Raw genomic sequence first — 14,539 nt, 5'->3', positions numbered from 1 at the left:
TATATATATATATATATATATATATTCTAACTTTCTTAAATGTTTTTTAGGCCAAAGATACGGGAGAACTCCAGTCTCTTTTGCAACTTTACGAGAGGACCCACAAGAACAAGGCGGGTCAATTTCTAGATGCTAGGTCCGAGCAAATCTTCAACGACTTGGTTGGTCAGGTTGAAGACGGCCAGACCCAGCTGACCCAGCAGTCCATCGACGGATTACCCGTCACCTTATCACTTGAAGTGGATAGGATTTAAGAGGAGGTAAATTTTTTTTAAATTTTAATTTTTTTTATTATTCATTTAATTTAACTTTAAATTTTTACTAACAATATTTATTTTTTGTTTTTAAGGTTGTCCCTAAGAAAAAGGGACGTACGTTGGGGATTGGTTCCGTCAACGATGTTCCGAGAGCGACATCGTCTTATGGTCAGACACAGGAAGATGAAGTCACTCAGCTGCGTAGAGAGTCCGCTCAGCTGCGTAACGAGTTGGACTCAACGCGATCTGCGTTCACATCTCGTGTGGGTGGAGTCGAGGGCTTCTTGGACGTTATAGCGTCCACAAATCCGGAATGAGAGTCCTTGTTGAGGAACATGCGACGACCAAATCCCATTCCAGGCGAGTCATCATCCGACACATATGCCGAGACGGATGTAGAGAGGAGGAGTGATGAATTCTACCGGGTGATGAACGACTCTTAGTTCTTTTTTTTTTCGGTTGTTGTATTTATAAATTCAAAACTTATTTATATATACAATATTTTCGTATTGATTTTGTTTTTGAATTTTAATTTTATTAATAAATTAAATAATTTTAATTATTTTTTTATTATATTTTTAAATTTTGTAAAATAATAAAACGAAGTGAATTCGTTGCTAATTTACGCCTTATTTGCGTGGAAAGTTTAAGGGAAAATGACGAGGAAGGCTAAATGAGTACTTTACGAGGTATTATTTTCGAGGTATTTACGTATACTTTACGAGGAAATACTTTCGAGATAAATACGTGTAGTGTACGAGGAACTGTTTTCGAGGTATTTACGAGGAAATATAGCGACATTCTTACGTGGGATATTTATGTGGTCTTTACGACAAAATATGGTACTTCGTCTTTACGACGAAACGTTTTCCTCGCTAAGTTACGACGAATTGGCGAGGAAATATGCGTTACGACGAACGAGTAACGACGAAACGTGTTTCCTCGCTAATTCATCGTAAAGCCTCTTTTACGACGAACTAACGAGGAATACCGCCGTCGTTAAACTTATGTTTTCTTGTAGTGCTTCTTGATCTTGTGGTATGAGATAACTCGTTCTCCGATGGGTTCCTCTCCGGCGACGAACATACGCGGTGGTAAATTTGGAGCCTCCATGGATTGCATTTCCTCGATAGTAAGACCAAGGGAAATGGAAAGAGTTAAAACACAAATATAACTGGTTTGGTAACCAATTAGTCTCTTTAAAATGTAGTTGTGTTCAAATAAATGTGGAACATTAAAGCTAAGATAGTAGAAGACGCATGTTTTAGGGAACATAAGCTAAAAAGGATAAAGAAAGAAGCATAATGTCCCGTCGAACGGACACAACCAATGAAGCAATACGCATTCATTCGGGTTGTTAACATCAACACGTCCACGAGCCTGCATGCGGTTTTAGGTTTGCAGAATAGATTATAGGGGTATAATGGTCTCCGAAAAGAAACTCAAAGGGCGTGTGTATTTTGCCAATTAATGTATACGATAGGGCTATGCCCGCCAATTATCTCATATTAAGAACCAAAATTAATTAATATATTATATAATTTCATATTTATTATAAATACAAATAATATAATTGTGTAGATTTCAAATACACTAAAATAAAATGTTAAAACATATTGATTTTGTAAATTAGATTTTGTTGAGAAAATTATTAATCTAGTTTTTTTTTGAAACATTATTAATCTAGTTTATATATTAAAAATAGAGAAAAAGACAAAAATAGCACTAAATCAAGTTTTTGTTCCCAAACTAGCATTCAAGGTCAAAAGTCACAAAAATAGCACTTAATGTTTTATCAAAAGTCACAAACTTAGGGTTTAGAGTTAAAAGGTGGGGTTTAGGATTTAGGGTTTAGGGTTTAGGGTTTAGAGTTTAGGGTTTAGGGTTTAGAGTTGAGAAATGAGGTTTTGTGGATAAGATTTCAAATTTTGAAAAATAAAAAAATTAAAATTTTCAAAGGATAAACTTAGAAATGTGCTATTTTGGTCATTTTAGTTTTTGAGTGCTATTTTTGTGATATAAACTTAAAAAGATGCTATTTTGGAGATTTGCCCTTAAAAATATATCAAATAATATTGGTGGGGGAGGGGGGTTGTACAATTTTAGAATAAATACGAGGTTCATTTAGCAATATTATTTTCCTTTTCTTTAAGAGTCTTAAACCCCAATACACACGGACACAGACCGCCTTTTCTTTCAACTCGAACAAAAGAAAAGCTTCAAGGGAGGGCTCTCTTAAACCCCAAAACAATTTTGCTCTCGCTTCACATAAACCCTAATCTTGCGCCTCTTCTTCAACAGGTTTCGATGGCTATTGACGGGAGTTTCAATCTTAAACTGGCGCTGGAAAGGTTTTCTGAACGTTGCCCCAAAGTCGCAGCTTTTCCATTATTCAAATCGATTCTCAGCAACGTACGTTCTTGTAATTGATTACCCAGAAACACAGATTCGAATTTGGTTGAAATGTTTCGTTTTGTTTTTGTTTAGGGAGAAGAAGTGGAGGAGGTGATTAATGCTTTATCTGACGTGTTTCTTCACCCGGAGCTTACTATTCCATTGGTTCATTACTTCCTTCCCATTATCAAAAGAGTTGTAGATAGAGTGGTGGGTCTTCTTCATCTAGTGGGTGATCTCAGCTCAAGTAGTGATTACTCAGACGATGTATCAGTCTTGGAAAATGCGTTGAACGAAGGTGTTAGTTTCATTGATTTTTATGTTCGGCGTGGACAAAGGCTGGAGCTTCATGAGTCTGCTTGCTTAGCCTTCAGCCGTGCTCTTCATCTAAACACCTCCTTGCCAGGGTAAGGGGTTCGCCTACACATAGATTTGAAACATTAACGAGCAGTAAAGCTAAGATATCGGTTACAAGTTTACTTTGGTTTCCTTGACTAGTTTTACTAAGACTAAGTGACGCTTTTGCTAATTGTGTTAGGTCTATTCTAAGTTATTTTAAGAAAGCTCCACCACCATACGAGCGGATTCTTGTGAAATAAATCATTTCTGAGTCGCAGATGGAGGTAAATTCTTGTTATCTTTGACATTTGTACATGTTGTGCGTTGTATGACATCGTTCTTATTCTTTTCTATTTTCTAGTCTTTGGTCGGTGTTTTGTTGAATTTTGCTTGTTTCTCCCCTGAATCAGGCTACTACAGCTGCATACTTGCTGTGTCTTCAAGTATTATATCGTTTTCTGGTTATTAGACCTGAGGTTTTCTCTAAGTTGTGGGACTGACTGGTCCTGTTACTTGGACTCCATGAAAAGTCTCTCAGACTGCCCTAGCCGGAAAAGGCATCTTGTGGAAAAGCATCGAGAGGCTGTGTGGTGTGGGATACAAATTCTGTCTGTTGTTTTAAGATGCACTGACAGAATGGCAGGATGTTTCGGTTTTGGAGGAGAGGAAGCATTCTCATGCTTGCTACGGTAACTCTACTTAAGACTTCTTAATTCAGTTTTCGTCTTAAGTTTTGTTTCTCAAGGTTTATATATTTTCTTTGATGCTTTCAGCTGGGAAGAATTTTTTCAGGATATAGAAATAGAAAAGGCTGGATCGGACGTTCAATTGCCCAACATACGAGGGGTTGCGGTCTTTACAAGATTTTAGTGCCCTTGCACCTGGTATTCACAAGAAACAATCAGCAGGGATGGAAGAAAAGGAGCCGCTGATGAAGATCCGAAGGGTGGACACCTGGTAGGTTTACTCTGTGTTTCTTTTCAATAAATTGCTACGTGTGTACTCGATGTTAATTTTCTCATTTCGGCTTGATTCCTCCTTCCTCTTCGATTCAGGGATGTCAAATCTTTCGCTGAACCATTTGAAATTCACTCTAGGGTGAAAAAATCTTTTTAAATGGTCTCATTGGCTGTTAGTCAAAAACGACCTGTTCTTCTGTATGGTCCCTCGGGATCTGGATAGCCTGCCCTCATTAGAAAGTTGGCTGATGAGAGTGGTAACCATGGTATGATATTTTTTTAGTATCTACGTATCTTTATCTCAATTATTTGTACTTAACTAAATTCAAGGAACTTTCTACTATGCTGGAAGAGGAAAATCAACTAGCTTGAGAAATTGCTGTTCACACTAATACATTGAGTGTTTCCACATTAAAATGAAGCCCTAAACTGAATTATTTCTCACTATACTTTGTTTTTTTTTGGTAGTTGTATTTATCCACATGGATGATCAACTTGACGAGAAAACGCTGGTTGGCACTTATGTGTGTACTGATCAACCTGGAGAATTTAAATGGCTGCCTGGTTCACTTACCCAGGTTTGTTGCATGGAATTCAGATGGCACCCTCGCGGTATCTATCCTCCTACCTTTACGTTAATATTTTTTTTGCTTTTCATCTTGGTAGGCTATTATGAATGGTTTCTGGGTGGTTCTTGAGGACATAGACAAAGCTCCATCAGATGTCCCCCTTGTCTTGTCCCCTTTGCTGGGAGGCTCATGCTCATTCGTGACCAGCCATGGAGAGGTAAATACACTCTCTTTTCTGCGCTCTAAATTTTTAAGTGGAACATTATTTGTAAGGCATATACTTTTTTATATTACTCTGTTTTAGGTATTTGTGTGTTTTCCTCAAAAATGTTTTCAAGTTTCAGTGCTTCTTAACTTTTCGCAGGTGATAAAGATAGCAGAGAGTTTCCAACTGTTTTCAACCATATCCACACCCGAATGCAGTGTATCACACATCGGGGAAGGTATACATTAATAATTAATTAGTTTGGCAGCTAGCTTTGCATTCGTTGGCCTGATCTGTGCTAGATCTACCATTGATACCTGCGATCTTGCTAAAGTAATGTGATATAGAGGTGAATTGCGTATTGGTTAAAGGGTATTTTAGTTGGATAATCTTGACGCCTGCAACTTTACATTGAAGTTTATTTCTTGAAGCATAAAGTCAAACACCAAGGGAGATTAAGAGGCTCAACCAACGGCTGTTATAATGAATTGTCATGTTGGCTATTGTTCCCAGTTAAAAGGCTAATCTGTTGATTAATATGGCCTTTCGCAAATAACCAAACGATCTCGAATTGCTAATTTTTCTCTCTTTTAATGTTCTCAACAGCAAAGCTTTTATGAGGTCCTGTAGTATTTATGTTATCTCTTGGCTATAGAGCTTATGGAATCCCTTTCCTTGCTGCAATTAAGATTCGTTACAGGAACCGTATCAATTTTTTGTCTGTTTTTTTAAATGTAGCTGGAAATTCTCTAAGTCCTCTTTGGAGGAGAATTGTTGTTTATCCACCAGATCGTGAAAGCTTGCAAAATATTGTGGGTGCTCGGTATCAGAACCTGATACTTATTGGTAGGTTCCTTCTGCGCATACTCCCCTTGATATGGTTTCTGTACTCGCAGTGAAACTTTACTTTTCCATCTTTGCAGAAACTTATGAAAAAGTCAACTCTGCTCTTCGTCCCCAGTTTTCTGGTTCGGCAACTGAAAACTCAGCTACATTCAGTTCCCCGAGTAGTTTTTCACTGAGGTAAGCTAAGCATATATCCAAGAGTTTTATTGTTCATAATAGATTGGTCAACTATTGTTTCTGAATGGTCATCTTTTCCAGAGATTTGCTCAAGTTGTGTGAACGAGTTCAGGGTCTGCCCTCGTATGATGGTCATGCAATTTCTCTGGAGGTCAGATTCTATGAAGTTTACTTATGCTAGTCTCTTATTCTAGATTTCATTTATTTAAGTAGGCGTTTATGTGCTTTTTCCTCAGGCAGCAGATATATTCTCTGCTTCTTATATGTCAACTCAAAATCGAGCGACTGTAAGTGAAATCGTGGCTAGCGTTTGGAATGTTCTTGTTCCAGAATCTCAGCATAAGCCCCCAATTCAGGTATCTTAGTGTTCCTTGACAGTGTGTTGCCTTGCTGTGTTGAGATTGTTTTATTAATTTTCCAGTGAACTGCAGGAACTTTCTAAAACGCTTAAAATTGGCAGAGTGTCTCTACCACTTGGCGAAACTGCGGTTAGTTTTTAAGCATCTCCGTCCTATTGATACAAATAATAAAATGTCAAAGACTTATTGATCTGTTTTTTTTTTCCCAGTCACATGACCGGTCGAGGTTTGTTGAAACACGCACATCCACACGGTTACTTGAGAAAATAGCCCGATCTGTTAAGTACAACGAGCCAGTTCTCTTAGTAGGAGAAACAGGGACAGGGAAAACTACTCTAGTTCAAAATCTTGCACAGTGGATCGGACAGAAACTCACAGTTTTGGTGTGTTTTTAGCGTACATTCTTCTCTATAGTAATTGTTTCATATAATTAAGGGGAAAAAGTTAATGTAGACCTAATTTATCAGTTTATTACTAGATTAGAGCATCATTATTGGGGTATCTTACCAAGAGTATTTAGTTTAATTAGGAATTAAAGAAAATGAAAAAAGGCAAATACCATAAGCTACGTATCTTAGAGCATTATTATCCCACATACACAATTAGGGTCTCTTATTTATTTTTGAGAAAATTACTCAGATTAACTCTAATCTTTTAGTTAATTACTAGTTTATCTCTATGTAATCAACAAATCTGAATATAGGTATATAAAGACCAAATAACCCCAATAATTCTTCTTTACTACAATATTGTCATTATCAATTTAATTCATTAACAAATTTAAAAACTAAAGAAAAAAAAAGGTTTTCCTTTCGTCGTCGTACGTCGACAGAAGCAAAAATAAACATTCACAATAACAAAACCTAGGGTTCGCCTAAGGAGATGTCGCTAGCGGTTTGATTTTCTTCCTCTGATAGTAGCATCGACATTGTGAGGGCTTTGATTTCTCTGGCGAGTGTTTGCAACCCTTCCTCCGACAAAGCTCGATTTGGCGTCTTGTTATCTCCGCTCTTGAACTCTCCGGTGAGAATCACCATTGTTTCACCTGTCATCCTTTTCGTCTCCTCTACTGAAAATCCAAACTGATTTACAGGCGTAGGTAGAGACATGGTAGTGAGAACAATCTGTAGCGTTTCAGCCACATCAGAACGAGCATGAGGCAGGGTCCAATCACCATTCCGAGCTGCTTGACAAACATGAGATTCAAGTCCCAACCGAAGAGAACGGGGACCAGTCTGTCCAAATGCCTGAATTAAAAGCCCTAAATCGGTCCAATAATCATGCCAGAAATTTGCTGACTTCCCATCACCAATACTGCATCTTAGGAATTCAGAGACAGTGTCTTTTCATTTAAGCATACTCCTTACAGTAGGAAAAAAGCGCTGATAATCAGTTGTGGTCAGTAACACTTCCTTCTGAAGACATTTGAATGCAGCCAGGCCACCCATAAGGACCCTGAGAAAGAGAAGTAATTCCACACCCGTTTTAGGTCGAAGACCTTATGATATTCCTCCATCCTTCTCAGCCCGAGACCTCCTTCAAGCTTAGGTTTGCAGATATTTACCCAACTAACTCTTGCCCCAACAGCAGATGTAGTGCTATTTTTCCAGAGAAAGGTGAGCACAATGAGTCAATTTTTTCATAAAATCTCTTTGGCAGAGCAAAGACCGAGCTCCAGAAGTTGACCATGCCATGTATGACAGAGGCTACAAGGGTGACTTTTCCTGCAAATGAAAGGGTCTTAACCGTCCAACAATTAATCCTCTCCAGAAAAGGCTGCAGGGTAGCGTAGCTTATCCTACTCGGGTTAAGAGACAGACCCAAGTACCTAGTAGGAAAACTTCCAATTCGAAATCTAGATATATCAGCAATAACTGATGCTTCAATCTCAGAAAAACCCCCAAAGAAGATCTCTGATTTTGCTACATTCATATCCAGACCCGTCCACTCTTTAAATGTTGTCAAGACCTTTTTAATGCTAGTAATGGAATGCCTAGAGCCATCTAAAAACACCAACAGATCGTCTGCAAATAAGAGATGAGTAACTCTTGGCTCTTGACAGCTTGGATGTAATCTAAGGCCGCCTGCCTCCACAGCCTGATCTAGTAATTTAGATAGCGCTTCCATCGCCATAATGAACAAATAAGGTGAGATAAAATCGCCCTGACGAGGCCTCTTCATGCCCAGGAAGAATCCAGCTAACTCTCCATTGATGGCCACTGAAAAGCGAGGGGAAGTAATGCATTCCCGAATCCAAGTGACAAACAAAGGTGGTAAATCCTGTGCATCAAGCAGTTTAATTATAAAGTCCCAAGAAATGGTATCGAACGCCTTTTTTATGTCCACCTTAAGCATACATCTTCTTGGGCATGAGGAAGATCTATAGTTCCTTATCAGGTCAGACGCGAGGAGACCATTCTCTCCTAAACTTTGACCCTTTAGGAAAGCAGCCTGATTTCTACTAATGCTCGACTGAAGAATCGACTTTAGGCGGTTCACTATAATCTTTGTGATGACTTTATAAACCAGATTACAACAGCTAATCAGCCTAAAATCCCCAAGCCTACACGCAGCGCTAGTTTTTGGAATGAGTACGATGGTTGTTGTGTTCAGGTCTTTTAATAAGCGCCCATTCCGAAAGAACTCAGCGACTGCAACTATTATGTCCTCCCCAACAGTGTCCCATGACGCCCTCAGAAACTCTACTGAGTACACATCCGGACCAGGGCTCTTGCTCAGAGGCATTGCAAATATTGTTCCCTTGATCTCTGCTGAAAGAACCTCCCTTTTCAGATACGCTCTCGACAACTCCGAACATCTGAAGAGAAGCAAATCTTTCAAGGACTCTACACTGGAAGGAGACAATGGCATATCAGTTTCCCCTAAGATACCCTGAAAATATGTAACAAAGTGCGCCTTGATGTCAGCAGTTGATCCCAGGAAGTTATCGTTTTCATCCTTCAGAAAATGAATATGGTTTCTAGAATTCCTCTGTGTGCCAGTGTTGTGATAGAAGGAAGTATTTCGGTCTCCCACAACAGCCCATCTTACTCGAGATCAATGTCTGAAGAATTTCTGCTCAGCATTTAGGAGAAGGTTTAGCTTGTCTCTCTCCATGTACTCTTTTCCCGCAAGGGCCGAGTTTGGTTGAGTAAGAAGCTGACGTTGCAAACCCACTACCTTAGCAGATTGCCCCTTCACCCTTTCACTAATACCACTGAAGTGCCGCTTGTTGATTCCTCTTAGATCTTTTTTAAGCATTTTCATCGTCCTGACCAGTTTGAATTGGGCAGAGCCTGTGATTGATCCCGGGTTCCAGGCAGCAGTAACAGCAGAGTTGTAGTCAGGGTGATCGATGATATGGTGATAGAACTTAAAAGGCTTCCTGCTTTGTCGCCTCAATGATGGAACCTTGACTATGCACGGCGAATGATCAGATTGCCCCGGCTCGAGTAAATCTGCATATGAATCACGAAAATGATCTGCCCAAATTTGGTTTACGAGAGTGTGATCAATTCTCTTGGAGATTGGGTCCTGGTCATTATTATTCGACCACGTGAAAGGTGTTCCTTTTGCTTGAGCCTCAAACAATCCCGCATCTTGCAAAGCCTCATTAGCCTCCTGCATACCACTTGAATCAACCACATGAGACGGATAACCCGAATGGTGAGCCAAGCGTAAAATCTTATTAAAGTCTCCAAGGACGGTCCAAGTAGAATTCTGCAACGCTGGGGTATCACTTATCTCAACTAGTTCATTCCACAACGCCTGCCTCTCTCCAACAACGTTGAACCCGTACACAAACGTGACAGTAAGATTTATGTTCTCCGACAAAATGTGAACTCCATATGTAACAGCTTGCTCTGTAGCCTTGTAGATAAATACAGAGACCGAAGGGTCCCAAACAACAATTATCTGACCAGAACTGTGATGCCCGTAGTTCCCAAAAGACTTCCAAACTACCAGTATAGCATCATTTATTCTGGCTGCATTACTACTATGGATATGCGTTTCCAAAAACGCTTCAAAAAGAGGTTTATGGATGTTAATCCAGTCTTTGACCATTGTGTGGCGTCGTACTCCATTCAGCCCTCTTACATTTCACGCAAAAAACATCGACATATGATTTTATTGAGATGATTTGGCCATGCGGCCGCTCTTCCTGCGATTAACCAAAAAGAAAGGGTCTTCAGCATCCTTCTTGCTATGCTGATTATCTCCAAAACCCATCAGAAACTGCTCCTTCTCAGGGTGTGTTTCTATATGAGGTTCTCCATGAACAACATCATGATCTTCTGCAAGATTATGGCTGCAACCTTCCTTTCCTAGAGCGGGATGATCAGCAGACTTACTTACGGGTGACGAATCACCTGGCAGTACTTCCTTAAGACTCGCAGGAGGTATGGGATCCTCACTGGCTTCGCCTGATACTTCGCCTTCTTCAGCTCTGATGGCATAGCACGATGAGTTACTGTTTTAGAGGAAAGCTTTGATCTGGTAGGTCTTGATTTCTTCCTGGTTTTATTACCCGCAGGTACATGACTCTTAGACCTTCTCTTATCTGAAGGAATACCCAACTGAGATCTGCACTTTTATTGCGAATGGCCATACTTTCTGTCAGCTCGCACTTCAATGGTAGCCAAGGATAGCTTACTGCAATCTCTGTCTCCTTGCCGTTAGAAAACCCAGAGATAACCTTGCGTGGGAGAGGTTTTGTAAGATCGACTTTAACATAAAGTTTTGCGACTTTAAAGTGTTCTATCAAAAGTTCAATATAAAAACGTTGAGAAAAGAGTATTATGAAGAGCATTTGCATATTCTAATTATTTTTATAATTATTGATTGAATAGTAATAAGAAAAAATTACTCAGAATAACTATACTTTTTTTGTTAATTACTAATCTAACTCTACATCATCAACACATGTTAGTATAGGTGGCTAAAGACCAAATAACCTTAATTGTTCTTCTTTATTACAATATTACCATTTCTAATATATTTCATTAATAAATTTTAAAACAGAAATAGAATGAGCGGTTCCAAAAATTCAGCTAGCCAATATTAAAACATATTTGCATTGCCTCTGTTTTGAGCTGTTCTAAAAATCCAGTGAATTGCCTCTGCTTTTTAATATCTATAGGCGGTGTGTTTTGGGGTAATGTCAACAAAAGCTTCTTTGGGAAACATGTAGCTCAATTTCAGGTCGTAAATCTGTTCATTAACCTTGTACTCTTTGATCACCATATGAACAAAATCATCATAACTTGTTTTGTCTTCTATGGCTATAGCTTTACTCCTCATTCCTTTGTCAACACCAAATAACCATTTGTTTTTACCAAGTATCCAATGACCACAAACAATTTTTATTTGTGCCATGAGAGAAGAAGGAAGAAAAGAAACGTCAATCTGAAAACGCCATTAACGTTGACCAAGGTAATCACGTGTAAAAGAGTGATTCTTAAATTAGGGCTTTTCTCTTTGTTTGGTTTAAATTAAGTTGGATTTGGTTTAATTAAATAAAATTTGGTTTACATGCTTTTGATTCAAATTATGGTTGGTTTAAAACGTTTTGGTTTAAATCAAGTGAAATTACTGGTATATGAAATAATTTCAGAATTAAATGGTTTAATCTGGTTTGCAATAACTTGGTTAAGGGGAATTAAAAAAAATCTGTGGCCAAGTCATAAATATATCTGTGGCTTAAGTTTAAACAAATCTGTCAAACTGTAACAAATCTGTGGTCAAATAATAAATAAATCTATCAAATTCTAACTAAATCTGTCAAATTCTAATAAATCTGTGGTCAAAGTATAAATAAATCTATTAAATCTTAACTAAGTCTGTCAAAATTAAGTAAATCTGTGGCTTAAGAATAATAAATCAATCAAATCGAAATTAAATCTGTCAAAAACAAGTAAATCTGTGGCTATAGAAAAAATAAATCTATCAAATCTTACGTAAATCTGTTCAAATTAAGTAAATTTGTGGCCAAATAAAGTAAATTTGTCAATATTTAATAAATTTGTGACCAAACATGTCAGATTTGTAATAACAAGTCTGTAGAAATATTATTAAGTCTATATATTTTTAAATAAATCTGTGGCTGAAATAAAAAAATATTTAAGTCTGTGGCTACATAAAACGTAGACAAAATAAGTCTGTGGATGGCAAAATCGCAAATATTTCAAAAATTCAGTAATGGCATTTTCGTAATTACTTTTTTTGTTAACAAAGGAAATAGGGGTAAATTAGGTATGAAAAACAAATTAGTAATTAAAATAAAATTAGAGTTAAACTAGTCATTAGTTGATAAATAAGGGTTAAACTAGTTTTTTTCCCTTTATTTTTTAATATTTTTAAGTAATAAATATGTGTTAAGAGACTCCGTTAAGAGACCCGGTCATTTATGTCCTCCATTGCAAATTTCTTATTTAAGAGTTCTTAAAAAAAATTATTAAATAATTTTTATTAAAATTAAAAATTTATTTTGAAATAAAAAAAGGAAATGCAAAATCAACATGTAAAAGAAATGCAAAATCAACATGTAAAAAGAATTCAATCTACCTCACAATAAAAAAAGGGGTTAAAAAGAATTTACAGAGGCTACAAACAGAGTGGATGTTGATTTATCAAACACCACAAAAGCGAAATCGCCACTTAGGTGTGACACAACGTGGTTAGCCGGGTAAGGAGCTCTGTCACGGAGAGTCTTGTAAGCCTCGATGACCAAGAGAACCTCGTTTGCATTCTTGGCAAGCCCATATTGCTGCTTCAAGCTTCCTAGGTTGTCAAGTGAGCCTTGAAACAAGCAGAATATCTCATCCTTGGCCCCAAATGACCTGCATAAATTCGAGAAAACCCATCTTTAAGACAAGCATAAGCCTATCTATATATTATATCCACAGAGTTCATATTAACTCAATTTGAAATCTCTAGAGGAGCAAAACAAAGGTTTAGACTTTTAAACCCATTTGATCAAAAGTACTAAGAATGTGAGGCATAATAATAATTCATAAATCAACCTACACTCTGTTTGTAGCCTCTGTAAGCTCATATTGGCTTCAAGCTTCCTAGGTTGTCAAGTGAGCCTTGAAACAAGCAGAATATCTCATCCTTGGCCCCAAATGACCTGCATAAATTCGAGAAAACCCATCTTTAAGACAAGCATAAGCCTATCTATATATTATATCCACAGAGTTCATATTAACTCAATTTGAGATCTCTAGAGGAGCAAAACAAAGGTTTAGACTTTTAAACCCATTTGATCAAAAGTACTAAGAATGTGAGGCATAATAATAATTCATAAATCAACCTACACTCTGTTTGTAGCCTCTGTAAGCTCATATTGGCTTCAAGCTTCCTAGGTTGTCAAGTGAGCATTGAAACAAGCAGGATATCTCATCCTTGGCCCCAAATGACCTGCATAAATTCGAGAAAACCCATCTTTAAGACAAGCATAAGCCTATCTATATATTATATCCACAGAGTTCATATTAACTCAATTTGAGATCTCTAGAGGAGCAAAACAAATGTTAGACTCGGCCTCAGCTCTTGCCTGTTTTCTTCTCCCTGCATCAAACTTGGCTTGTAGTTTTTGGTCAAGAGGGTCGTCCGAGGGTCTACGCTTCGTTTGACGTGACACTTTAGCACCAAGTCCAAGCCTATGCAAGGGGTTAAACAATACTTCTATTCAGCTTTGTATTCGCAAACGAAATGCAAAATCAACATGTAAAAGAATAAATATTGCTTCACCTGGGTGGTCGAGCTTCTTGTTGAGCCTCAATAGGATCATCCTCTGCAGGCATCGACATGTTGGCAACCCACTTCTCAGCCTGGAAAACGAGCAAACACAGAGCCATGAGATATCAATGCAAAGTAAAAAGAAGCTAATCCAAACAGGGTTTTCGAGAAAGATTAAAACTTTAGCTTCTTCAATCCCAAAATTTGGTTGCTTCAAGGAGGAGAATCTTACAAGTTTTAGTGCCGTATCTGTCTTGAGAATCTGTGGTGTTTTCTTCTTTGTCATTGCAACTAGAGTATCACCACCACCACCAAACTTCCTGCTTACATTAGTAAGGAAAAAAAAATCATAAGTAAGCTCTTGTTTGTTTTTTGAACATACGTAAGCTCTTGTCAAATCTTAGAAACACTTGCGTTTCACTAGTTGTATGCAACAAGTTCTACTTTCTTCACAAAGTTCTTCCCCTTTCACTAAACCCTTCTTACTCCCTCAACCTATCCCTCACAGGGTAAGATTTTTCTAAGCTAAATCCACTATAAATCTCTGTGACAAAACTTTAATCAACATATACTCCCACAGCCAAATCGTCGAACAGCTTACGTGCATACACTAAATAACTCAACTTGGGCTAGAGAATTGCTCGTAAACCAACAAAAGAGCAAAGAACAAAGAATCGTCGCGCAGATCATACAT

General features: G+C 37.9%; 3 protein-coding genes and 1 long non-coding RNA gene across 4 annotated transcripts; 1 reads left to right on the top strand and 3 right to left on the bottom strand.

Annotated features, from left to right (window-relative positions):
* Nucleotides 1-2,536: 2,536 nt before the first annotated feature.
* On the top strand, nt 2,537-6,534 carry LOC106343351 (midasin-like). Its single transcript, XM_013782532.1, has 16 exons — nt 2,537-2,669; nt 2,745-3,058; nt 3,190-3,274; nt 3,401-3,433; nt 3,521-3,679; nt 3,764-3,947; nt 4,046-4,215; nt 4,418-4,527; nt 4,616-4,735; nt 4,883-4,961; nt 5,462-5,569; nt 5,647-5,746; nt 5,828-5,897; nt 5,983-6,102; nt 6,178-6,234; nt 6,315-6,534. Exons 8-16 carry the CDS (start codon nt 4,432-4,434, stop codon nt 6,498-6,500), a joined length of 936 nt encoding a protein of 311 aa, XP_013637986.1. The 5' UTR covers nt 2,537-2,669; nt 2,745-3,058; nt 3,190-3,274; nt 3,401-3,433; nt 3,521-3,679; nt 3,764-3,947; nt 4,046-4,215; nt 4,418-4,431; the 3' UTR covers nt 6,501-6,534.
* A 434-nt stretch (nt 6,535-6,968) lies between these two features.
* LOC106344925 lies at nt 6,969-10,170 on the bottom strand. The gene is made up of 4 exons (XM_013784219.1): nt 9,286-10,170; nt 7,670-8,997; nt 7,473-7,560; nt 6,969-7,352 (listed from the first exon to the last, which is right to left on the bottom strand). The coding sequence occupies exons 1-4, from the start codon at nt 10,168-10,170 to the stop codon at nt 6,969-6,971; spliced, it is 2,685 nt and encodes an 894-aa protein (XP_013639673.1).
* A 2,611-nt stretch (nt 10,171-12,781) lies between these two features.
* Nucleotides 12,782-13,465, bottom strand: LOC106343352. The gene is made up of 2 exons (XR_001269945.1): nt 13,422-13,465; nt 12,782-12,944 (listed from the first exon to the last, which is right to left on the bottom strand). It is a non-coding gene; the product is annotated as an uncharacterized LOC106343352 (long non-coding RNA).
* Nucleotides 13,466-13,603: 138 nt separating this feature from the next.
* On the bottom strand, nt 13,604-14,178 carry LOC106344924. Its single transcript, XM_013784218.1, has 3 exons — nt 14,078-14,178; nt 13,858-13,937; nt 13,604-13,766 (listed from the first exon to the last, which is right to left on the bottom strand). Exons 1-3 carry the CDS (start codon nt 14,129-14,131, stop codon nt 13,604-13,606), a joined length of 297 nt encoding a protein of 98 aa, XP_013639672.1. The 5' UTR covers nt 14,132-14,178.
* Between the last annotated feature and the right edge of the window lie 361 nt (nt 14,179-14,539).

The sequence above is a fragment of the Brassica oleracea genome, chromosome C5 (assembly GCF_000695525.1).
Source record: "Brassica oleracea var. oleracea cultivar TO1000 chromosome C5, BOL, whole genome shotgun sequence".
In the NCBI taxonomy this organism is placed as follows: Eukaryota; Viridiplantae; Streptophyta; class Magnoliopsida; order Brassicales; family Brassicaceae; genus Brassica; species Brassica oleracea.
The sequence above is the reverse complement of the archived record's forward strand: the minus strand, read 5'-3'. Positions and strand labels throughout refer to the sequence as shown.